Source organism: Salmo trutta, chromosome 7, assembly GCF_901001165.1.
Source record: "Salmo trutta chromosome 7, fSalTru1.1, whole genome shotgun sequence".
Classification (NCBI taxonomy): Eukaryota; Metazoa; Chordata; class Actinopteri; order Salmoniformes; family Salmonidae; genus Salmo; species Salmo trutta.
Genome location: NC_042963.1, coordinates 13,359,618 through 13,386,408, shown reverse-complemented (window position 1 = coordinate 13,386,408; position 26,791 = coordinate 13,359,618). Strand labels below are relative to the sequence as shown.

General features: G+C 43.3%; 1 protein-coding gene across 1 annotated transcript in view; it reads right to left on the bottom strand.

Moving 5' to 3' along the window:
• Positions 1-26,791, bottom strand: part of LOC115197781 (potassium voltage-gated channel subfamily KQT member 1-like) — a 245,666-nt gene that overhangs the window by 217,936 nt on the left and 939 nt on the right. Inside the window, exon 2 of the mRNA XM_029759575.1 lies at positions 22,274-23,186. Within this exon, the coding sequence (XP_029615435.1) occupies positions 22,274-23,040 (767 nt within the window). The 5' untranslated portion in view covers positions 23,041-23,186. The remainder of the gene's footprint in view (positions 1-22,273; positions 23,187-26,791) is intronic.

The following is a 26,791-nucleotide window of genomic DNA, read 5'->3' as shown; positions in this document are numbered from 1 at the left end:
AGAGCCCTGTGGCTTTCCTGACAACTGATCATGTACATAGTAGCTGTGCATAAGGCCACACACAATGTTATGTAAGGTGTCTGGTCCTTGAACACAACAAGTTCACAGCCACAAGTCTGGAAGTCTGAGTCTGGAATGATTGAAATAAACCAAGCGAAACTAGTCCTAAATAATGATATTACTCGGCAACATTTTAGTCTATCTACGGAGGGCCTTAGCCTACAAAAGTGGCAATATGTAACTTTTTGAGCGACCAAATTCACATAGAAATGTGGGTTATAGTTATATCATTCTACCTGAAAGCAAGTCTAAGATGTGGTAGATAAGTTTTATGTGCACTATTTCTATGCTTCCCATTCTTACATTTTGTTTTTGAAGTGCTTTGTAACACCAAAATGTGTGGCAACTGAGCTGCCATCAACTTGAAGGAGACAAAACCTTAACTTAGCTGGAGTACTGAAACACATCATCCTGAGATGTTTTGAACATGACATGGTGTGTTAAAACACCACTTAATCAAGTGTTGCGCAACACCTTGCCAGAAACTGGGAGCGCTACTGGAAAGGCTTGAAAACATTATGTTGCTGTTTTGAATCTTGTCTAGTGCAGAATTAGATACCTTCTTTGTTGGTGTCTTTTCCTCTCTCTAAAGCTTCTAAACACCGTTATAATGTTTTGAATCCTGTCTAGTGCAGAATTAGATCACTTTGTGGGAAGTGTCTTAAAGTTTAACATTGTTTTACGTATTTCATCAATTGACCTTTTTATACTGTTTTGGCAGGCAGAGTGTTCAAACCACCAGCAATAACTGGCGGTTAAACAGCAAGAATTGAGGATTCTGCACTTCTGTGTCTTACATTGTGGGAATGGGTGCTGTCCTCATTGAACGTCATTTTGCCAGGTGATTTTGATATCTGTTCATCCCGACCTTCTACACCTCATGGTACAACAAGCATTATATTTATAGAGAAAAATATATGTTTCTTCCTTCAATGGATACAACATTGTGTGAAAGAATCACGGGACAAGATAAGAAATGCAAAGTGATTAAAACCAAAAACTTCTCTCTCTTTGGTTATCCTCATGAAAGATAATTACATTTCGAGAAACATGTTAAGTTCTATTTATTCTTACATTATTTTGGTTAAATGAAAATAAGAAATAATTGAAATTACTTGCATACATTTAAAAATAAAATCGTTTGGGGGTATTTTGACACTTTATTGAGAGTTGTGAAATGACAGAGGGGATACAGATAGGTGGGAGAAACAGACTGAATGGTTGGAGCGGGGAGTTGAACCCCAGTCTTTGGTGGGGAGAGGGGTGATGTGTCTAAGCCGGGTGAGTTAGCGCTAGAGCATGGGATCTGCACCACTTGCATTTATTTTGATGAAGTATATGTTGGTTATGGGTGCGCTGGTTTCCATGGCCGCCAGAGCGTCGGGCGGGGCTTGGTCTTTACCGCCCTTGGAAAATCCCTTTGAGCCGGGGGAGGGGGCTTCACCCTACTGGCATCTAGGGGCGGATGGGGGCGAGCACACCCACTGACCATAGCACCCACTGATGGGAGTTGTTGTTTTAATTTTTTTAAAGTATATATAATAATAATAATACAAATAAGTATTTTTATTTTTTGTCCATGTCAATTCACCCCAGAATAATTTCTTAGTGTGGCTGTGTGGTTAAGTGGGTGAAATTCCACCGAAATGTACCATTTTACTGCCCCTCCTGTTTCTAATCTGTCTAAATAAAGCATTGAAAAATAAAGGTGGAATTCCACCAAAAAAATATTCTCCATAGGCCCTTATCATAAATCAATATTTAGGCTATAAACCATTTGCTTTTCTAAACCGTTGATTGTATGAGAAACATTGGTTTTGTGTTTTATGCTGCCTTTTACATGTACTGAAACCCCAAAAAGTGTTTTCATAACGCTCTTAAAAACACCAATATTCAAAATAAAGAACCACTTTGGGTGTTTCAGAGTACTTTATTTACATTTCAATACACATTCTGTGTATTCAAACACTTACATTGGGTTTACATTCAAACACTCTCCAAACACAAGATCTAAGTTTAGGTGCACAACTTCTCATGGTTTTATTACACAGTCATGGTTCTTTAAGACTTCCTGCTTGTATAGTGTACAGTAATACCCTCTCAGAGATGGTGTTAAATAGGGGACGCATAGTACTGACTGTACTGTAAGCAGTAGGTGTTGAAACCCCATCCAGTGTCGCTGACTGTGGGAGGGGTGAAGTGAGATTTGTGTTCTGTGAGAAACATGCACACCAGGGTTTGCAGGAGGATTCTCCTCACACTCTGTGACACATGGGCCAGATGGGAGAATGATTTCCCTCCACCTGGATTAAGGGCTGTCACACACAAACACACACGTGTGATGATAATGTTCCATGTGCTTCATGTGAGTGTGAGTGAGAGTGAGAGAGAGAGAATACGACTGTAGTTACATCACATCCCAGATGTAGATTGCACTCACTTGGCATACGGGACTTGCGTGAGTTGACTACTAGACTGAGAAAGACATATTAAAGCCCAAAACCTCCTCAAAGAACAATAACACACTCTATAGGACTCAGCTGATCCAGCTACAACAGGCCTGTCTGAGAGATGGTAAGGGATAGCAAGACAAACCCAAACAATCCCAGACAATGATTGAGTTAGTTTCCATTCAAAAGCAAACTGACATCTAAAATTTGCCTAAACATCTATTGTACAGCTGCCTTTAAGAGTTTACTGAAAGGAACATTTGGAACGCTTATTTCACTGCAAATCATTCAACGCTAGAGGGGCTAAAACAGGAGCAGACAGAGAGGTAACATCAGTAGGACAGTAGGAAGCCCCCCCTCCCTGGGCTGAAGGCAGGATTAGTGGGGTGAAATGGTGGGAGAGGGTCTGGATTAGTACCACTGTACTCTACTGCAGTCCCATTCAGACTCACGCAAACTCAGTTGAACACAATCAGCCTGTAAAACTAGAGAACGGTCCCTACGGTTCGCCCGTTTTCTTGACACATACCTGACTACCACTCTCTCGTTGGACTCTACAACCACAGCTGTCTCAAGACAGTTAACCCACTGAAATGCACAAAACCTATGGTCTACAACGGGTCAAAACCATCTCAAAGGACCATGACAAAAAACTGGAGAAGGTTTTTCTACTGGATAGCTGTAGTATGAAAACAACTTTGAACAGGATCACACGTCCTTAGCATTACAAGGTTCTATCTGTAAAAATGGCTTTAAAATGATGAACCCTAATAGGGTTGAATGGTGAGAGCTATTTTAATCTTGTATTCTTTTTAATTGAACAACATGAATTGGGGTATTTGAGAGTACTAAAGTGTATAGGTAGAGAATATGAACAGAACAAGGCTATGTCAAAAACTCAATTGTAGACAAAAATGCAGACAGGAACCTTATAATTCAGAGAGAGAGAGAAGGACTGATAAATGCTCATTTGTATAAAGGCAATGCTGAATTCCCTGCTGAATTGTAGCTATTGTAAATCCTCGATGAACTGAACAGATGTCCATACAAAACATGGAAGTAGCATTCCAGTATTTAGGCTATGAGGGATATCATCAAACATGTAGGGCTCCAACATTTAGGCCTACTCATGTTGGGATTAATAAACACACATATGGGACGAATCATGAAAAGAGAATAAAGCATTTCTGTAATCTGAAAATCCCTGTCCTTAGTAGGAGTATATTGTGAACAAAATCATTGTAGTGGTTTCATCTGCCGACGTATTTTGATTCAATTTGAGCATTTTCTAACATCTGGAGAAGAAGTGAAGAAATTGGAGGGGGCAGTTAAACTCAAATTACATTTAATCCCTTAATCCTCTCTCGTCATAACAAGGGAGTGTCTTAACTGGATTTTTAGAAATGAAAATATGATGACATTGTTGGCTAGGTTATTCGCAAGTGTCCAATTCCCCGGAGAAAATGATGTTACGTAGCAGTGTGAAATACTGCCTCTATTTTTGTTTGTTTCCTCACTCTGATTTCCCCCCAAAATAGTTGTACTGTAGAATACTGTGTGGCATTTCCTGTTGTGTAGTTATGCCTGCAAGACTATCAATACAACACAAATAAAGACATCATCTGACAGGCCAGTCAAAGCTAGCCTGGGTGCTAGTCTGTTTTTGCTCTCTTGCCAACTCCTTATGGAATTGCCATGCCAAACATTGTAATTTGGCTTGACAACGACATTGAAGTAGGCAAAGGCACAAACAGAGCTGGGACCAGGCTAAGTTAAAGATTTTGGAAGAACAAAATGAAGGTAGCTAGTAAAGTTATAATTTGAGAAGACTGAAGCAGATAGAACGACCAATCCCTGACCCCAGCAATATCAATAACACTTATCCACTGGAGCCAAATATGTATTTCCAAACCTCTGAGTGGTGTCTGGTAACAGCATAAATGCAGAGTATGATATATGAAGTACTACACAGAGTAAAACCAGACTTCAAGCTCTGCGTGTATGCAGAGTTCATACACTCTAAAATTACTCATGCCTAGTACAAAAACAGAAGATCCTAAGACGGAGCAAAAACAGAGGACAAATCCTCCTGAACAGGGTCCCATGCCAAAAAAAAAAACAATCGCAATTACACAAGACAAACTGCAGAGTCCTATTTTAATCAAACTCCGATTGAATAAAGCATCTTTGAGTTCCAGAAATGCAGTATAAACTACTATGTATTAGTATTTGTTTTTCATCTATTACATTTTTTAAATGCACACACTGTAGCCTTTTGTGGCAGTTGTATAACGAAAAGTGCATTATAAGTGTACAAATATAAGTGGCAGCTAGCTAGACTAAGGTACTCTGTAATTCCTCCTACAGTAATATGCTAATGGACCTAAACCCTATCTGTGTGTATCCTGAAGCCCCTGGAGGTGTTAACGTCGGGACAAACCAGGTCACAATCATTAGAGAACCTGATTGGAAGGACAAAACCCCTTGGATCTGCTGGTGGTTGATCCAGAATTATTACAGTAACCATATATCCCCCAGCCTCACTAGAGAGAGCAGTCAGCAGTCACTGCAGTGTAGTCCAAATTCTCTCTTCAATATGAACCGTTCATGGTCCTCCGGGAGCAAAACAACATTTGTGTGTGTGTGTGTGTGTGTTCTTCTTGACAAGTGTCGGACTCTGAGACCCCAGTGTAAGGTTACATTGGTCCTACAGCCGAGCTGAATGAAAAAGCTAGGTGGTCTGTCATAATCAGTGGTTCAGTCAGTCGAGCCATTTGGCCAAAGCTTGTCACTGTCGATCTAGGGAAATCCATCAATGGCTATCTCCCTGGGAAATGAAAACTTATTCCAAATGAGGATTTCTGAATCAATGTCTCAAATTATGAATCAGCTTCTGTAACAGCAAATATACTGCGATATAAGAAGATAACGCAAGATCCGTTCAAAACGTCCGTGTCCTCATGGAACCTCATGTGTCCTCAGTTGCTTTAGAGCTCTGGTGCTAACACATCGCAACGTGTATAGACAAAGAGTAAGAAAAAAATAACAGTTTATAATGTGACCAAAGACCATGAACAATCAAGGGTAAAACCTGATGGTAGTAACCAATAGCCTCCACTGGAGTGCATCATGAGTGGAGTGAGTGGAGATTCTGTGAGCACCTCTGACTGTGGCTGACCTCTCTCATCACCAGGCAATTCAGCACAAGACTACTTATTCATGTTCACTGTTTCCAAGTAGAACTATCTGGTGGAAACATTTGCACTCGTTTCTAACGCCACTTCAATTGACTAGACAGATCAAGATCACAGAGATCTTTCCAGATGTCACCACACAGTATAATTCCAAAATAACCAAGTTGGCATGGCACTTGATTCAAAATTAGTTTGGGTATACTGTTGTAAAGATTGTGAATGAAACATGTTTGAAAGGCTCTTCAATAAAGTCTACCTGTAACTTACAAGCAATGTTGTTATTACTCAACTGCGACAACGTTCTCCTGAATATGTGGGTGTGTTTGGTTTAACAGACCTCAGATTCAAACCTGCAAGATGACTATGAAATAGACATGCCTCTTCTGATCATAACATCTGACCAGGCTGACGTGCTGAGAGGCAGGAGGACCTCGCCCTACGTTGGATTTAGGCTGGATTATACTTACAATACAGTATATATAAACTCAGCAAAAAAAGAAATGTCCCTTTTTCAGGACCCTGTCTTTCACAGATAATTCGTAAAAATCTAAATAACTTCACAGATCTTTATTGTAAAGGGTTTAAACACTGTTTCCCATGCTTGTTCAATGAACCAACTACTTCTCTGACAGAGTTCAGTGTGCCAAATCGGAGGGCCTACTGTCCGGACCTCTGGCAGTCTCTATGGGGGTACCACAGGGTTCAATTCTTGGGCCAACTCTTTTCTCTGTATACATCAATGATGTTGCTCTTGCTGCTGGTGAATCTCTGATCCACCTCTACGCAGACGACACCATTCTGTATACTTCTGGCCCTTCTTTGGACACTGTGTTAACAACCCTCCAGACGAGCTTCAATGCCATTCAACTCTCCTTCCGTGGTCTCCAACTGCTCCTAAACACAAGTAAAACTAAATGCATGCTCTTCAACCGATCGCTGCCTGCACCTGCCCGCCTGTCCAGCATCACTTCTCTGGACGGTTCTAACTTAGAATTTGTGGACAACTCCAAATACCTAGGTGTCTGGTTAGACTGTAAACTCTCCTTCCAGACTCACATCAATCATCTCCAATCCAAAGTTAAATCTAGAATTGGCTTCCTATTTCGCAACAAAGCATACTTCACTCATGCTGCCAAACATACCCTCGTAAAACTGACCATCCTACCAATCCTCGACTTCGACGATGTCATTTACAAAATAGCCTCCAATACCCTACTCAACAAGCTGGATGCAGTCTATCACAGTGCCATCCGTTTTGTCACCAAAGCCCCATATACTACCCACCACTGCAACCTGTACCCTCTCGTTGGCTGGCCTTCGCTTCATAATCATCGCCAAACACATTGGCTCCAGGTCATCTACAAGACCCTGCTAGGTAAAGTCCCCCCTTATCTCCGCTCACTGGTCACCATAGCAGCCCCCACCTGTAGCATGCGCTCCAGTAGGTATATCTCTCTGGTCACCCCTAAAGGCAACTCCTCCTTTGGTCGTCTCTCCTTCCAGTTCTCTGCTGCCAATGACTGGAACGAACTACAAAAATCTCTGAAACTGGAAACACTTATCTCCCTCACTAGCTTTAAGCACCAGCTATCAGAGCAGCTCCCAGATCACTGCACCTGTACATAGCCCATCTATAATTTAGGCCAAACTACTACCTCTTCCCCTACTGTATTTATTTATTTTATTTATTTTGCTCCTTTGCACCATATTATTTATATTTGAACTTTGAACTTTCTTCAAACTACAAATCTACCATTCTAGTGTTTTACTTGCTATACTTTATTTACTTTGCCACCATGGCCTTTTTTTGCCTTTACCTCCCTTATCTCACATCATTTGCTCACATTGTATATAGTCTTATTTTTTTCTACTGCATCATTGATTGTATGTTGTTTTACTCCATGTGTAACTCTGTGTTTTTGTATGTTGTCGAACTGCTTTGCTTTATCTTGGCCAGGTCGCAATTGTAAATGAGAACTTGTTCTCAACTTAACGGTCGTTAAGACACTAACATCTTACAGACGATAGGCAAATAAGGCCACAGTTCTGAAAACTTAGGACACTAAAGGACTGCAGATGTTGCCACAACAATAAATTGCAATGTCCGTACTGTGAGACGCCTAAGACAGAGCTACAGGGAGACAGGATGGACAGCTGATCGTCCTCGCAGTGGCAGACCACGTGTAACAACATCTGCACAGGATCGGTACATCCGAACATCACACCTGCTGGACAGGTACAGGATGGCAACAACAACTGCTCGAGTTACACCAGGAATGCACAATCCCTCCATCAGTGCTCAGACTGTCTGCAATAGGCTGAGAGAGGCTAGAATGAGGGCTTGTAGGCCTGTTGTAAGGCAGGTCCTCACCAGACATCACCGGCAACAACGTCACCTATGGGCACAAACCCACCGTCGCTGGACCAGACAAGACTGGCAAAAAGTGCTCTTCACTGACGAGTTGCGGTTTTGTCTCACCAGTGGTGATGGTCGGATTCGTGTTTATCGTCGAAGGAATGAGCATTACACCGAAGCCTGTACTCTGGAGCGGGATCGATTTGGAGGTGGAGGGTCTGTCATGGTCTGGGGCGGTGTGTCACAGCATCATCGAACTGAGCTTATTGTCATTGCAGGCAATCACAACGCTGTGCGTTACAGGGAAGACATCCTCCTCCCTCATGTGATACCCTTCCTGCAGGCTCATCCTGACATGACCCTCCAGCATGACAATGCCACCAGCCATACTGCTCGTTCTGTGCGTGATTTCCTGCAAGACAGGAATGTCAGTGTTTTGCCATGGCCAGCGAAGAGCCCGGATCTCAATCCCATTGAGCACGTCTGGGACCTTTTGGATCGGAGGGTGAGAGCTAGGGCCAATCCCCCCAGAAATTTCCAGGAACTTGCAGGTGCCTTGGTGGAAGAGTGGGGTAACATCTCACAGCAAGAACTGGCAAATCTGGTGCAGTCCATGAGGAGGATATGCACTGCAGTACTTAATGCAGCTGGTGGCCACACCAGATACTGACAGTTACTTTTGAGTTGGATCCCCCCTTTGTTCAGGGACACATTATTCAATTTCTGTTAGTCACATGTCTGTGGAACTTGTTCAGTTTATGTCTCAGTTGTTGAATCTTATGTTCAGACAAATATTGACACATGTTAAGTTTGCTGAAAATAAACGCAGTTGACAGTGAGAGGACGTTTCTTTTTTGCTGAGTTTATATACAGTAAGTGTTGTAAATTGGGGTTGGGGAAAAAAGCACATCCTATTTCTCCTGAACTTTCATCACACATGTCTAACAACATATGTCAGGTACTGTTGAAGTTGGAAGTTTACATACACTTAGGTTGGAGTCATTAAAACTCATTTTTCAACCACCCCACAAATTTCTTGTTAACAAACTATAGTTTTGGCAAGTCGGTTAGGACATCTACTTTGCACGACACAAGTAATTTCTACAACAATTGTTTACAGACAGATCATTTCACTTACAATTCACTGTGTCAGTTGTGAAAAACTGAGTTTAAATGTATTTGGCTAAGGTATATGTAAACTTCCGACTTCAACTGTATGTCTACAGTTGAAGTCGGAAGTTTACATGCACTTTAGCCAAATACATTTATACTCAGTTTTTCACAATTCCTGACATTTAATCCTAATAAAAAGTCCCTGTTTTAGGTCAGTTAGGATCACCACTTTATTTTAAGACTGTGAAATGTCAGAATAATAGTAGAGAGAATGATTTTCTTCAGCTTTTATTTGTTGTTTCATCAGACCAGAGGACATTTCTCCAAAAAGTACGATCTTTGTCCCCATGTGCAGTTGCAAACCGTAGTCTGGCTTTTTTATGGAGGTTCTGGAGCAGTGGCTTCTTCCTTGCTGAGCGGCCTTTCAGGTTATGACGATGAGACTCGTTTTACTGTGGATATAGATACTATTGTACCTGTTTCCTCCAGCATCTTCACAAGGTCCTTTGCTGTTGTTCTGGGATTGATTTGCACTTTTTGCACCAAAGTACGTTCATCTCTAGGAGACAGAATGGGTCTCCTTCCTGAGCGGTATGACGGCTGCGTGGTCCCATGGTGTTTATACTTGCGTACTATTGTTTGTACAGATGAACGTGGTACCTTCAGGCGTTTGGAAATTCCTATGGGTTGGGAGTGATCAGCCAATGATCAGAGAACATTGTCTTCTTCAAATTGGGTGGCCTATGGTTTGTAAACCAAAGACTACGGTAATATCCAGGAGCCAAGACCAACATTTATACCAGGACATTGGTCCCAAGATCCATATCCAGACCCAGATCCAGACCCAGATCCAGGCCCAGACCCAGAGAGTTGAGAGCATGACAAGTTAAAGACTGAATTTATGCGGATCAAGAGTCCGTGGGCCCTTTCTTCAATTGTAATAAACTCAAGTAAAGTAAACTTGAGTACAATACAGTACAGTAGAGCACAGTACAGTCAAGTACAATAGACTTCAGTAGCGTAAAGTAGAGTACAGTGTAGTAGAATACAGTACAGTACAGTAGAGTATTTTATTATTTGGGGGGTGCTTATATTTTTCCTGTTACACACAAGTGTGTAATGGAAATGTGTTTATTGCATATCCTAACCCCCCTTGAGACACTCGCAGGGAGTGGGGTCACAACCAGGGTCACCATTGTACATCACACCTTGGTCAAGGGCACAGCAACAGATTTTTCACCTTCTTGGCTTCGGTATTCGAACCAGCGACAGTTACTGGTACAACTTCAAGGCTACCTGCCGCCCCTACTGTAGAGAACAGTACAGTAGAGTACATTATAGACATCTATGTTTTGGCCAAATAGATGTCAATGTTTGGACTCTTGGAGGGTTGGACCCCCTCTCTGCTGGCTATGCATCTCAATACTCTACACTATTCCTGAAGTGTGCACTTATCCACTACCCACATGTTGGTCCTCTGTAGCTCAGTTGGTAAAGCATGGTGTATGCTACATCAAATGGGAGATAGCAATGGCAGTGCCATTGAAGCTATCACAGACTCCATAATGGCATAGATACACAGACCTCTATATATCTTTATGGTGTAAAATGTTTTGGTTGTGACCCTTTCGGTTTGGACAATTTTTACTTATTTTGGACTTTAAAGAATCCCCATAGCTAACATATTGCTGGCAATATTTCATTGGGACAGAAATTATGTTCGTCCCAGTAAACATATATTTTAGTCCCAAAAACATGCTTTACATATTTCTTGATATATTAGATGTTCGGTAGTGAAACTTCTAAAAATACACTCAGATTTACCAACTTGCTCACAAAATGTTCTCCTAAATGTTGCAGACAGACTACTCCACCATGTGGCCATGCTGGAGAAGGGTGCAATCTCATCACCTGGTGATATTTGTAGGGGTGTGGCTTAAGGAACGTTCATTCTACACCAGTGGTTCTTAACCTTGTTGGAGGTATTGACCCCCACCAGTTTCATATGCGCATTCACCGAACCCTTCTTAATTGGAAAAATTGCTCTCTTCACCTTGAATTCAGCGAGCGTTGTGTTCTTGTATTGTCCATCTCCATGCAGCTTAAGGAAGTGTTCTCTTAGTTTTGCCGGTGCTAGACTAGAATTGCTCAACTTGGCATTGCAAATCATGCAGTTAGGACGCTGACTCTCATCACGTTCCGTTATACATGTGAATCCATATTGTACATATTCGTCCGACCACCTTCTTTTTTTGCTCGACATAGTTAGTATGAAGGGATTAAAATATTAAGAAAGAAATCACACGACGTACCATCATGACAGTCACAATTCGACTACTGAGCGCGCCAAATTCCCTGCAGCACAGATAGGCCAAGCGATGTTGCGTGATCACCTGCAGCCAATGATGGCCAAGCGGGGCGTGTCATCACGAATCATATGAGTCGGGTGTGTATCTTGACCTCCGCCGAACCCCTGAGACTGACTCACCGAACCCCTGGGGTTCGATCGAACCCAGGTTAAGAACCACTGTTCTACACTGTTTTAAAGTGTGTTTCAAATCAAATCAAAATTAAATCAAATGTTATTTGTCACATGCACCACATACAACCTTACCATGAAATGCTTACTTATAAGGCCTTAACCAACAACGAAGATTTAAGAAAATATTTACTAAATAAATTAAAGTAAAAAATAAAATAACAATAACGAGGCTATATACAGGGGGTACCGGTACCGAGTCAATGTGCGGGGGTACAGGTTAGTCGAGGTAACTTGTACATGTAGGTAGGGGTAAACTGACTATGCATAGAAAATAAACAACTAGTAGCAGCAGTGTAAAAACAAAGGGGTGGGTTTCAATGTAAATAGTCCAGGTGGCCATTTGATTAATTGTTCAGCAGGCTTGGAGGTAGAAGCTGTTAAGGAGCCTTTTGGACCTAGACTTGGTGCTCCGGTACCGCTTGCAGTGTGGTAGCAGAGAGAATAGTCTATGACTTGGGTGACTGGAGTCTTTGACAATATGGGCCATACACCGCCTAGTATATAGGTCCTGGATGGCAGGAAGCTTGGCCCCAGTGATGTACTGGGCCGTACGCACTACCCTCAGTAGCGCTTTACGGTCAGATGCCGAGCAGTTGCCATACCAGGCGGTGATGCAACCAGTTAGGATGCTCTTGATAGTGCAGCTGTATAACTTTGAGGATCTGGGGACCCATGCCAAATCTTTTCAGTCTCCTGAGGGGGAAAAGGCGTTATCGTACCCTCTTCATGACTGTCTTGGTGTGTTTGGACCATGATAGTTTGTTGGTGATGTGGACACCAAGGAACTTGAAACTCTCGACCCGCTCCACTACAGCCCTGGCAATGTGAATGGGGATATATTCGATCAGCTCCTTTGTCTTGCTCACGTTGACGGAGAGGTTGTTGTCCTGGCACCACACTGCCAGGTCTCTGACCTCCTCCCTATAGGCTCTCATCATTGTCGAGGATAAGGCCTAACACTGTTGTGTCGTCAGCAAACTTAATGATGGTGTTGGAGTCGTGGCTTGGCCACACAGTCGTGGGTGAACAGGGAGTACAGGAGGGGACTAAGCATGCACCCCTGAGGGGCCTCAGCGTTGAGGATCAGCATGGCAGATGTATTGTTACCTACCCTTACCACCTGGGGATGGCCCATCAGGAAGTCCAGAATCCAGTTGCAGAGGGAGGTGTTTAGTCCCACGGCCCTTAGCTTAGTGATGAGCTTTGTGGGCACTATAGTGTTCAACGCTGAACTGTAGTCAATGAAAAGCATTTTCACATAGGTGTTCTTTTTGTCCAGGTAGGAAAGGGCAGTGTGGAGTGCGATTGAGATTGCATCATCTGTGGAACTGTTGGGGCGGTATGTAAATTGGAGTGGGTCTAGGGTTTCTGGGATTATGGTGTTGATGTGAGTCATGAATCAAATCAAATCATATTTATTTATATAGCCCTTCTTACATCAGCTGATATCTCAAAGTGCTGTACAGAAACCCAGCCTAAAACCCCAAACAGCAAGCAATGCAGGTGTAGAAGCATGAACAGCCTTTCAAAGTGCTATGGGCAGTAGTCATTTAGGTAGGTTACCTTCGCTTTCTTGGGCCCAGGGACTTGGGCCCAGGGACATGTAGGTATTACAGACTCGGTCAGGGAGAGGTTAAAAATGTCAGTGAAGACACTTGCCAGTTGGTCCGCGCATGCTCTGAGTACATGTCCTGGTAATCCATCTGGCTCCGCGGCCTTGTGAATGTTGACCTGGATAAAGGTCTTGCTCACATCGGCTATGGAGAGAGTGATCACACAGTCATCCGGAACAGCTGGTGCTCTCATGCATGCTTCAGTGTTGCTTGCCTCGAAGCGAGCATAAAAGGCATTTAGCCTGTCTGGTAGGCTCCCGTCACAGGGCAGCTCGCGACTGGGTTTCCCTTTGCAGTCCGTAAGTGACATTAAAAGTGGAGACAGCATTTTTTAGAGAAAGATGTTTAAAAATAAACAAAACTACTAATAAGATCAGTATCTTTCAATGTAATAATAGAACAACTCAAGATGTTCTATTGAAGTAATTGTGTTTAAAAAATTGCTTTATTTTCAAACAAAGTTTAGGATAGCCACCTCAATGGAAATAGGTTTATAGGGCCTCCTGCGCTGCGCAGCGGTCTAAGGCACTACATCACAGTGTTGCGGCGTCACTACAGGCTGGGGTTCGATGTCACAACCGTCCATGACCGGGAGTCCCATTTGGCGGCACACAATGGTTGGGGAGGGTTTGGCCGGGGGGCCTTTACTTGGCTTATCACGCTCTAGCAACTCCTTGTGGTGGGCCCGGGTGACTGGAGGCTGACTTCAGTCGTCAGTTGAACAGTGTTTCATCCGACACATTGGCTTCCGGGTTAAGTAAGCGGGTGTTAAGAAGCGCGGCTTGGCGGGTCATGTTTCAGAGGACGCATGACTCGACCTTCGCCTCTCCAGGGCCTGTTGGGGAGTTGCAGCGCTGTGACAAGATCGTAATCATGAAATTGGGGAGAAAAGGGGGTTAAAAAAAGAAACAAGTGTACAAACAATGACTTTGTAGTACTATATTAATTTAACAATTTCAAGGTTTTTCCATGAATCAAAAAGGGGCTTAGGTGGTGGGTGTGGCAGGGGGTGTGGTTGGACGGCTACCATTGCTAATGCTGTGTTATTTTGCTCAAACATAAAAAATTCATTGTTTGGGGAATTTTTTATTCTCCCCGACTGTCCAGTTTTTATTTTGGTGATTGTTAGTTCTCAAATATTATATTCAAAAAAAAATATATAGGTTCATTATCTTTTCTACATAGTTTAGATGTGGTTTTAGTCATTTGAGTTAACACTGAAAGTGTTTTTCCATCTCGAACATGTATATATTTTTTATTATTTTAGGCAGCCTGCCCAAGGATTTTAATGGCATAAAAAGCCCTGAATATGTTTGTTATTGCCTTGGATTTAATTAAAACACATCATGATGTAAATAAATGTCCTACATTTTGAGACTTAACTGTTTTTTTGGGAAAGCTATTTACATCACTTCTGTAGAATCACCCATACAGTACATAGCATCCACAGCAACAGAAAAATCATCCTGGTTTACCCATCTTGTGCATCATATATAGAAATTGAAATAAATCTACTTATAGCTGAAGATGATGGAAAGATCAAAGATAAACAGCATCATCATTCACAGCCAGCCAACCTCATACAACCTCTTGCAGGTCAAAAACAATCATCTGCTGTGTGTGGTAGATTATTCCCTGAATATGCACTTCCTTCAGAAATAAAATCAGTTAGGGACTAGTCAGTCCAGTGCCATTGATGATCTGAAGAGAGAGTGAGAAGCTTGGCAAGCCACGGAACAAAGGAGCTTGTGGTCTTAGGGGCTGAGTGAGGCTGTGGTAACACATGCCTTATCTCCTGTGTAAGATAACGTCATATGAAAGACTGAGATCTACTGGTTCCTTATTCAACAGAGAGACATATTCATCAGAGATCCGAAGTGTCTGGTCTGTTCTATGTTGAGCCTGCAGTGCCTGCTGACTGCAGACTGCACTGCATGACATTGCAGAAGACTCTTTATTGACACCTGTCCCAGTACAAGGTGGGTAACCAGAGGGATTTCTTCCCTACTGGACTATATGTATATATCTGTGTGTGTGTGTCTGAGAGAGAGACAGAGAGTGTGTAGAGTATGCATGGCTTTGTGCCCGTCATTATGTGTGGACCTGTGAGTCTATGGCCCAGGGACGGATGTAATTGCCGTGAGTTGAGTCTGTTTCTCTTCCATCTCTGGCTGAGGCATTGAAGTACGTAGTCCCCAGCGGGACACTGTCCCTGGCCTGGCTCTGGCTTTGACCTCAGCCAGATAAGAGGAGTGATGGATAGGGCTGGAAACGCTGGCAGCCGGGCACACAACCACTCAACCCTCTCTGCCTATCTATCTGTGTCATCGTAATGAAGAGCAGGCCACTTAGCCCGTCATGGCTGCTGCACACAGCCCTTGATGTAGCCTTCCTTTCTCTCCTCTCCTGTCTCTCCCGGATGGCCTGATATAGAGGAGCAGAGTGGAGCAGAGCGGAGAGGAGGCCAAGCAGAATCATAAATACCCATTGACAAGTAAGAGTTACTTAAAGGAGCGTCAGCGAGGATGAATCAGAAGGGTTTAATTTTGTACGAGTCCAGGGGTTCTCAGGTTCTCTCTGTGTGAGTGGGGAACATTATAGCCTCAATTACTGCTGGGGAAGATTAGCATCAGAGAGGCCAGGCCACACACACACAACAAACAGAGAGGGGAGCCAAACAAGAGCTGGACGACTCAACTCCGTTTCCATTCACATGGTCATGCCGAGTCACTTATTGAGTCAACCGTTCATTCCCCATCCTCATACCATTAAATATCCTGGGATTATGGAATGAAACATTCATCATAGATTTCTATAGCTACAGTACATATTGTATACATGGTTGCAACATCTTTACCTCAAATTCAACATCCATGGTTTAAAGGGGCAATGTACAGTTGCTATATCCATATTTGGACTTATATATGAATGATATACACTACTGGTCAAAAGTTTTAGAACACCTACTCATTCAAGACTTTTTCTTTATTTTTCCTATTTTATACATTGTAGAATAATAGTGAAGACATCAACACTATGAAATAACACATATGGAATCATGTAGTAACCAAAAAAGGGTTAAACAAATCAAAAAACATTTTATATTTGAGATTCTTGATGACAGCTTGCCTTGATGACAGCTTTGCACACTTTTAGCATTCCCTCAACCAGCTTCATGAGGTAGTCACCTGGAATGCATTTCAATTAACAGGTGTGCCTTATTAAAAGTTAATTTGTGGAACTTCTTTTCTTCTTAATGCATATGAGCCAATCAGTTGTGTTGTGACAAAGTAGGGGTGGTATACAGAAGATAGCCATATTTGGTAAAATACCATGTCCATTTTATGGCAAGAACAGCTCAAATAAGCAAAGAGAAATTACAGTCCATCATTACTTTAAGAATATGGAACATTTTAAGAACTTTGAAAGTTTCAGTCGCTATGACGAAACTGGCTCTCATGAGGACCGCCACAGGAAAGGAAGACCCAGATTTACCGCTGCTGCAGAGGATAAGTTCATTAGAGTTACCAGCATCAGAAATTGCAGCGCAAATAAATGCTTCACAGAGTTCTAGTAACAGACACATCTCAACATCAACTGTTCAGAGGAGACTGCGTGAATCAGGCCTTCATGGTCAAATTGCTGCAAAGAAACCACTACTAAAAGGGCACCAATAAGAAGAAGAGACTTGCTTGGGACTAGAAACAAGAGCAATGGACATTAGACCATGGAAATTTGTCCTTTGGTCTGATAAGTCCAAATTGGAGATTTTTGGTTCCAACCGCCGTGTCTTTGTGAGACGTGGTGTGGGTGAACGGATGATCTCCGCATGTGTATTTCCCACCGTAAAGCATGGAGGAGGTGTTATGGTGTGGGGGTGCTTTGCTGGTGATTTATTTACAATTCAAGGCACACTTACACCAGCATAGCTACCCCAGCATTCTGCAGTGATACGCCATCCCATTTGGTTTGGGCTTAGTGGGACTATCATTTGTTTTTCAACAGGACAATGACCCAACACACCTCCAGGCTGTGTAAGGGCTATTTGACCAAGAAGGAGAGTGATTGAGTGCTGCATCACATGACCTGACCTCCACAATCGCCCGACCTCAACCAAATTGAGATGGTTTGTGATGAGTCAGACCGCAGCATAAAGGAAAAGCACCCAAAAAGTGCTCAGCACATGTGGGAACTCCTTCAAGACTGTTGGAAAAGCATTCCAGGTGAAGCTGGTTGAGAGAATGCCAAGAGTGTGAAAAGCTCTCAAGGCAAAGGATGACTATTTGAAGAATCTCAAATATAAAACATATTTTGATTTGTTTAACACTTTGTTGGTTACTACATGATGTCTTTACTATTATTCTACAATGTAGAAAATAGTAAAAATAAAGAAAAACCCTTGAATGAGTAGGTGTTCTAAAACTTTTGACCGGTAGTGTATACCCATTGATTCTTGAAAAATATAACGTATTAATGCCTCATGAGCTTAGTTGAACTGTTGTACTCCATCAGAGCCTGAAATATAAGCTTGTTTAACTCCAATGTTCGTAAACAAACTAAATGTAAAGAAATACTGTATCGCCTCAAAACATGGTTAAAACAATAATTTTGATATCATGGATGTCACTCCTGGCATCCATAGCTCCATCTATGAATTTGAGAGCGTAAACATTTCTCCAGCCTTTTCCCTCAGCTTTTTACCGAAACAGGGTCTGTGACCCAGCTTTAATGTCCTTTAATATAGACCACGTGGATACATCAAAACAACTTTAATATGAATCAAGACTTCCCACTGGGCACACACTGGTTGATTGCACATCATTTCAATGAAATTACGTTAAACCAACGTGGATTAGACGTTGAATTGACCTCTGTGCCCAGTGGGTTGCTAACGTGCCAAAATTCAGCATTTTGACATGTCACTCTGTGCACACTCTGTGACTTCTAGAAAGATGTTAACTCCAAAATGTCTCCAAGATTTCACCATCATTGTAAAGCCCTAGTTATTTTGTTGCTTTGACAAAGTAATTTCTGAAGATGATTATTTCTTTCATGTGATTAGTGGTGATTAATTTACTGTCCCTCATTTTAAGGTCAACCCTGTTACGTGAACTGAACTCTTGTTTTAATATGGTGAAACTATTCCTTTTGAAATATTTTTTTCAAAAGAAACATTGAACATCTAATAGTCAAATCATAGTGTAAAAGCAGGTGAGCCATTTTCTGGTGTTTTGCGGTGGAACACTGAGTGGGTTGAGCATAACAAGTCAACCCTGTTACCCAAAGATAAACAGGCTAGAATTGTTTTAGGGCAATTCCACGATTATGGAATTACGCTTTGACTCAGTATTTTTCACTTTAAAATGTACACCAAACAAAAAAACATTGATTTCAAAGTTTAAGAAACCATACAACTCTATGCACAAAGACTACTTTTAACAGCGATCGGTTGAAGAGCATGCATTTCGTTTTACTTGCATTTAAGAGCAGTTGGAGGCCACGGAAGGAGAGTTGTATGGGATTGAAGCTCGTCTGGAGGTTAGTTAACACAGTGTCCAAAGAAGGGCCAGAAATATACAGAATGGTGTCATCTGCGTAGAGGTGGATCAGAGAATCACCAGCAGCAAGAGCAACATCATTGATGTATACAGAGCAACAACAGAATTACAACAGAATAACGGTAACAGAATTACGGTAAAATCTCACTGAGATTTTTATGCGACCAAGTTTTACAAATCCTAAATATCTGCTCCGAATTTGTCACACCCTGATCTGTTTCACCTGTCTTTGTGATTGTCTCCACCCCCTCCAGGTGTTGCCCATCTTCCCCATTATCCCCTGTGTATTTATATCTGTGTTCTCTGTTTGTCTGTTGCCAGTTTGTCAAGTCAACCACCAGTTTTGTTCTCAACTCCTGATTTTCCCAGTCTCTCTGGTTTTGACCCTTGCCTGTCCTGACTCTGAGCCCGCCTGCCTGACCACTCTGCCTACCCTGAGCCTGCCTGCCGTCCGGTACCGTTGCCCCACCTCTGGTTTACTGACCCTGCCTGCATTGACCTGTCTATTGCCTGCCCCTGTTGGATTATTAAACCATTGTTAATTTGACATGTCTGCATCTGGGTCTTACCTTCATACCTGATAGATTGTTGTCTGCAGAAATAATGTGGTGGGGTTCTCAAACTTTTGGGGGCCAAGGATTAGGGACCCCCTCATAATCAGAACACAATTTGAGTGAGAACAAATTTTCATAAACAATGAGTTTTACTATGACTTTGGCAGAGCATGGCTTGAAGAACCAAGTCTTGGGCCTTGGAAAGGGACGTATTTTGCAAAAAGTTAGATTTTTTGTTGTTGTTGCAGTTTAAGCTAATTTTGCACACTTGGGGCAGAGAGACTTTTTGTTGTTCCAACTTTAAAGCAAAAATCCTGCTATTGTACACATTTTGCCATGAGGCAGAGATACAAAATTTCTGTTTAAAATCTTGAATTAAAGTGCATTTATGTGGCAAATTTTTTTAAGGGGAATACAAGAAGTATGGAGTTAAATGTATAATTGGTGGAGGACTGTGGATACCAATATCCCTGTGAGCCTCCCAGGCCCATGCTGCCCAGGGTTAAGAACATACATTGTAGATTAAACGAGCTGTGTACTATTTTTGCATTGTAATTTCTTAAAATGATAGTGATTCACAATATTTTTTCTCACAAATGGTATAGCCTTCTTATTGGTCAACAAAAGACGGATTGTCTCTTGTCAAATTGACTAGGGCCAGCAAATCTGTTGTCAAATTGACTGGGGCTAAGCGATTTCTACATGTTTGATGCTTACCCTTTGCTGGATTTTGTGAAGCTTGCATTCAATTGCCACTCCCTGTAGCACACAATAAGCTTCCATTCCCCCTGTTTAAGAAGAAGTTGTCAAACCTGTTACTTTATTTGGCACTTACTATTGTACATTTTTATTTAACCTCTTAAAATGGAAAGACTTCTCAAAGGGCATCTAATTAGTAGAATGACCCAGTTAATGGGTCATTATTGCATCAGACACAGTCAATTGTCATCAAATCAATGTTTGATTTGGGTGCCTCTTGATCTCCACTAAAAATCAAGAACCAAACATTCAGTTAACTTGTCCAGATTGTGTAGAGATTAATCCTAACCTGAGACTAAGGGTTAGTCAAACGCTGTTAAATTGGTCTGTTTTAAACAGCCTCTAGTGCAGTGTGTTCCCCTGGCCAGGTAAAGGTTAGGTAGTCTAGTGGTTAGCGCGTTGGGGCAGTACCCAAAAGGTTGCTGGATCAAATCCCTGAGCTGACGAGGTAAAAATCTGTCGTTCTGCCCGTGAACAAGGCAGTTAACCCACTGTTCCCTGGTAGGCCGTCATTGTAAATAAGAATTTGTTCTTAACTGACTTGCCTAGTTAAAGGTCAAATAAAAAAGTACTAGCAGCTCCATGCTTCATGCATGAACAGGGCTGATTTGTTTACGGCAGGTAAGAAAAGAGAGCAGTCGGACAAGAACAGAGGTGTGGGTGACAGGATGGTGTTGACTTCCTTCTGCCTGCTCTGTGGTCTCATGGAGGAATAACCAGAGAAGCCAGGCCACAGTGACAGACAACCCCTCCTTTAGTTACTGGGAACCAGAACATATTCCTTACTATAAGTAGTGATTTACACTCGTACCCGTATACGGGTTGAAAATGGCATGTTTGGGCCCTGATAAACACCTAAATTGGAACGTAGTGGCTGTACGGTAACATGCTTTGCTCTGCGCTTCACAGCGCAGTATGGGTTTTGACTGACAGCCGTTCTGAACTTCTGAAGAAGTCGCCCCCATCCCTCCCGAAATATTTGGCAACTCTTGAAAACGTTTCGTTGTCTGAGTGACGGAAATGCTGTAAATTAAAAGGACTCTACGTATTTTCAAAGATAATAAATAGCTTTGATGTCATACAAGCAAGCCAAACACTTCACATTTCCATATTATAAAACTTATGTCATATACTGTGTCAACATTTATGATCACCATGTTTTATGTAGTTACAAGACGACATGGTATCATACCCTGGGTTGCTCTGAACAGAATGAGCCTGTTTGTCTATTGTGAAGAAAATTTGCCAAAGCACACGCATCTGAATGCACTCAGGACCACTTTCGATGCACACCAAAATTATAATCTGTTGCACTGAATTGCATTGTAAAAGCCTAAAACTGTAATATGATATTGTATAACTTAGCTAGCCATGTTAGCAATAGAACAGGCTTTCAAATGATGTCCACCTGACTCAGATTGCAATTTATAATGGAACAACAGTCATATTGTGATGGCGTTTGTGTTCCAAATAAAACTACAAGTGCGCTTGATCTAGTTCCTCAATGGCACAGTTAGGAGAGCTCAAAAAAGCACCTTATGGTTGAGGACTCTTCTTTAAGTCATAAAAGTGCATTGAAATGACTTAGGAACTGTTCACACTTTGGAGAGGTGGGTGGCCCCTTGGAGACACCAGTTAGTCCTCTCACTCAAACTCTTGTCATTTTTTGTTTTATGTTGCACCTACCCCACATTTTCCAGGAATATTCTCATCATGTTACTGAATGTATCCAGAGTATTTTCAGATTTCGTTATCAACAAATGCAGAGGAAAACACAGTAAATGTTAAATGTTTGGATTCAGTCTTGTGTCCGGTGAACTGTGGTGTCCTCACCTTTGGTCTAATAATGACATTTTCCAAATCCACTGTTATTTTTTGGGGGGGGATGTATTTTTAGGGAACATTTGAAAGCCACTAATTCTGTATACTTCTAAATCAAAAATGTTCATGTCATTTATAAGGATATATGTCATGTTATATTCACAAATGAAGGTCATCTAGGGAAGCAGTCTAGCCTTTTAGCTACCGGTATGTTGAAGTGACCAGTAGAGGGTGAAAAGGCAGAGGTACTCACACCAAGAAGTGGTAGAGGAAGCATCTCAATCCAGTGGGTCTCTCTAGGAAGTTGTAGACATCCCCCTGCATGCTAGTCTTCGATATGTAGGGGCTCTGGAAGTGCTTGGAGGAGAGCAGCCGGCTAGCTGGAGGGAAAGGAGGAGGGTTAGGGCAGCAGGCAGGGGGCCGGCTGTCGATCTGCAGCGCTGGGTCCTTTGTGTCCGTCTGCGGGCTGCAGGGAATGTCTGATCCATTATTCACCGCTGTGGGGTCCAGTTCCAGTGAAACAGGAGAGAAGCGTGTACTGTCAGCAGCAGCAGCAGCAGCAGCAGCAGCAGCAGCACTATCCATGGTGCCCAGGCCCTGGCTCCTATCCATGGTGCCCAGGCCCTGTCTCCTATCCATGGTGCCCGGGCCCTGGCTCCTATCCATGGTGCCCTGGCCCTGGCTTCTATCCATGGTGCCCGGGCCCTGGCTCCTATCCATGGTGCCCGGGCCCTGGCTCCTATCCATGGTGCCCGGACCCTGGCTCCTATCCATGGTGCCCGGACCCTGGCTCCTATCCATGGTGCCCGGGCTCTGGCTCCTATCCATGGTGCCCGGGCCCTGGCTCCTATCCATGGTGCTCGGGCCATGGCTCCTATCCATGGTGCTCGGGCCCGGGTTGGTGAGGCTGGTGGTGTCATGACCTTTTGGCTCGAAGGTCTTGGATCCTCCACCACTACCATCGCAGTCTCTGTGCATGCGGTTCAGCAGCTGAAAGGAACTACCCCGCTTCTCACCCATACTGCCAAAGAGAACGGTCCTGTTCAGAGGAAGAGGAGGCTGGGTCAAAGCTCAGACCTGAGGTCCAGGTGGGAGGAGATAAACAGCAAGGCACGTCCACCCCAGAGGCTTAAGCACTCTGTGTTAGGCTACATGTGTGACCAGACCTGCAGTAGAGAAGATGATGACATCAGAGTGGTCAGGGTGATCACAGTGACCCTGTAACGTAGTACATTCACTAACCCCGGTCCTGACAGGGTTGGCAATTTGCAGGCTTTGGTTCCACTTAAACCCTTAACACCAACTAATGAAATAATCATCAAGACCTGGATTAGATGAAACAGGGTGTTAGTGCTGCATTGAAACAAAAGCAGCCAGCCCCGCCCTGTATCTCTCCAGGACCAGGGTTGCTGACCAGAGTAGGGTAACAAGTGTTACCTTTCAGCCTACCACCAAAAAGACTAGTTTCTGACTGATTTAGTGACCATGATGTGTTCATCACATTTCAGACACGGGTCGGTTTCCTTAAGGAAAATATATTGACCCCTACTAGTTAGTGCACTTTACTTTCTGTTGGATGATGCTAGAGAAGGAGAGGAAGAAATAGGGGGTAGAGGAGCTTGGACATAAGACTATGCCTAAGAGATGACATCTCTTACCTTGTATTCATCCTACATAGGCGCCGTTGCTTTTTGTCATTTACAATGGGAAACCAGACATTAACACTTCCAGGTCAATCTTAGAATGTTCTTTTCTTGTCCAAAGGGCAGTGAAGTGAACCTATCTTTAGTTATAAGAGTCCGATGACTAGTGCCTGTACTTAAGTAGAAGACCACTGTTACTCTACCCACAAGCAAGCATACAAGGGACTCCCTTGTCCCCCCTTCGGAAAATCAGATCTTGACTCTATACTTCTGCTTCCTGTCTACAAGCAGAAGCTCAAAGTACCCGTGACGAGTGCCATAGAGAAATGGCCCTCCAAATCGGAGGCTATGCTACAGGACTGCTTTGCTAGCGCTGACTGGAAAATGTTCTGGGACTCAGCCGATAGCATCAAGGAGCTAACCCCTACCGTCACCTGCTTCATTAGGAAATGTATCACCGACGTTGTCCCCACAGTGAAGGTTCGCTGCTTCCCCAATCTAAAACCCTGGATTAACACTGAGGTTGGCGCTAAGCTAAAGAACAGGGATACTGCACACAGGGTTATCACAGCCAACCCCAAGGCTACGGCTGAGGACACAAACAAGTACAATAAGTCCTGCTACGACCTCTGCAGAGCCGTCAAACAAGCAAAAGGAGGGGCTACAGTTCATTGCAGATTACAAAGGAAGACTCAGCTGTGATCTGCCCAATGATGACTCTCTTCCAGACAAACTCAATGCATTTAATGTACGCTTCGACAAAGACAACACCGAGTCGTGCATGAGGGCCCCCGCCGTCCCAGAGGACAGGGTGATCTCTCTCTCCGAGGCCGATGAGAGTAAGGTTTTTAATCATGTCAACACTCGCAAGGCCACGGGGCAGGATGGTATTCCAGGGCATGTTCTCAGATCATGCGCAGAACAGCTGGCAGACATATTCACGGTCATTTTCAACCTTGTCCCAGTCTGTAATCCCTACGTCTCAAGCTGACCACCATCATTCCTGTTCACAAGAACTCTAAGGGTACCTGCAATCTCAAATGCACTCCACACTGCCCTCACCCACCTAGATAAAAGGAATAACTATATGAGAATGCTGTTGATTGACTACAGCTCAGTGTTCAACATCATAGTCCCCCCCAAACTCGTCACCAAGCTTGGTAGCGTGGGACTGAACACCTCCCTCTGAAACTGGATCCTGGACTTCCTGACGGGCCGACCCCAGGTGGTGGTGTAGGCAACATTACCTCCGACACGCTGACCCTCAACACGGGGGCTCCACAGGGGTGTGTGCTTAGTCCCCTCCTGTCCTCCCTGTTCACCCTCTACTGCATGACCACACATTAATACAACACCATCATCAAGTTTGCTGACGACACAACAGTAGTAGGCCTGATCACCAGTTGTTGTCCTAGTGCCAGGACAACAACCTCTCCCTCAACGTCAGTAAGACCAAGGAGCTGATCATGGACTACAGGAAACGGGGGGGCGAGCACGACCCGTTGCACATCAACGGGGCTGTAGTGGAGCGGGTCGAGTGCTTCTGTGTCTGAATCACTAAGGACTTAAAATGGTCCACACACACGCACACAGTCGTGAAGAAGGCGCGACAATGCCTCTTTCCCCTCAGGTGGTTGTAAAAATTAGGCATGGGCCCTCAAATCCTCAAAATGTTCCACAGCTGCACCATTGTGAGCATCTTGACTGGCTGCATCACCACTTGGTATGGCAACTGCACCACCCTCGATCGCATGGCACTACAGAGGGTGGTGTGGAAAGCCCAGTACATCACTGTGGCCTAGCTACCTGCCATCCAGGACCTCTATATCAGGCGGTGTGAAAGGTAGGCCCGGAAAACTGTTAAGGACCCCAGCCACCCAAGCCATAGACTATTCTCTCTGCCTCCGCATGGCAAGCGGTACCGGAGCAACAAGTCTGACACCAACAGGCTCCTGAACAGCTTCTATCCCCAAGCCCTAAGACTGCAAAATAGCTAACAAAATGGCAACACTGACTATATGCATTGAATCTTTTATTTCTGCACTGAATCCGTGCCCACTCACAGGACTATACACACTCACTCACACTGACACTCCAACACACACATACACTCACATACAGTACATTCATCATATGTGCTGCTGCTACTCCATTTATCATATATCCTAATGCCTAGTCACCTTACACCTATACATACAGTACAATCATCATATACGCTGCTGCTACTCCGTTTATCATATATCCTGATGCATAGTCACCTTACCCTTATACATACAGTATCTACCTCTACCATTCCAGTAACCCTGCACATTGTAAATATGGTTTTGGCCCTGTAACTGACCCTGTATATAGATTACTTACTTTCTTGTGCTCTTCTTATTTCTATTTCTGTTTTTGTTCTACTTTAATATATTTTATAGTACTATGGATATTCATTACTGCATTGTCGGGAAAGAGCTTGCAAGAAAGGCATTTTACTGTACTTGTGCACGTGACAATAAAACTTTAAACTTGAGTCGTGTGCCCAGCCTGAGTCCTGAGTGATCTCATAGAGGATTCTGGTCCATTAATGTTGCATGAGGAATTGGATGAGGATAGACAGGGGATTATTATTGTAACTATGTATTTGGAGAAGTGTGGCATCGCTATGCATCATCATTACAGCTATCTCCTTTCACATGTGATCTGTGTTTACAACAGCATAACAAGCAGACAATATACTCACAATGTCCAAACAGGTAATGATGATGCATGTCAAGCAGTCCAAGGTTGAGAGCCATGAGACCATCTGAGTTTGGTGACAGATAGCGTGTGAGTGGCACCCTGAGCTCTGTGGATCCACTGACACCACTGAGTAGAAACAACACATGATACAGTACACAGCCAATGGTACAGACCAGAGGTCACCACACACAAGGTATACTACACATAGAGAGGATCACACAAGAGCTTTACCTCAGGTGAGAAACCACCCAGCTAGCATTGACTTTAGGCATAGTCTATCCTATCCAAGCTCTACCCCCTCTCTCTCTCTCTCTCTCTCTCTCTCTCTCCTTCTCTAGCATCATCCACCAGAAAAGACAAGTGCACTAATTAGTAGGGGTCAATATACAGTATTTTCTGGAAAC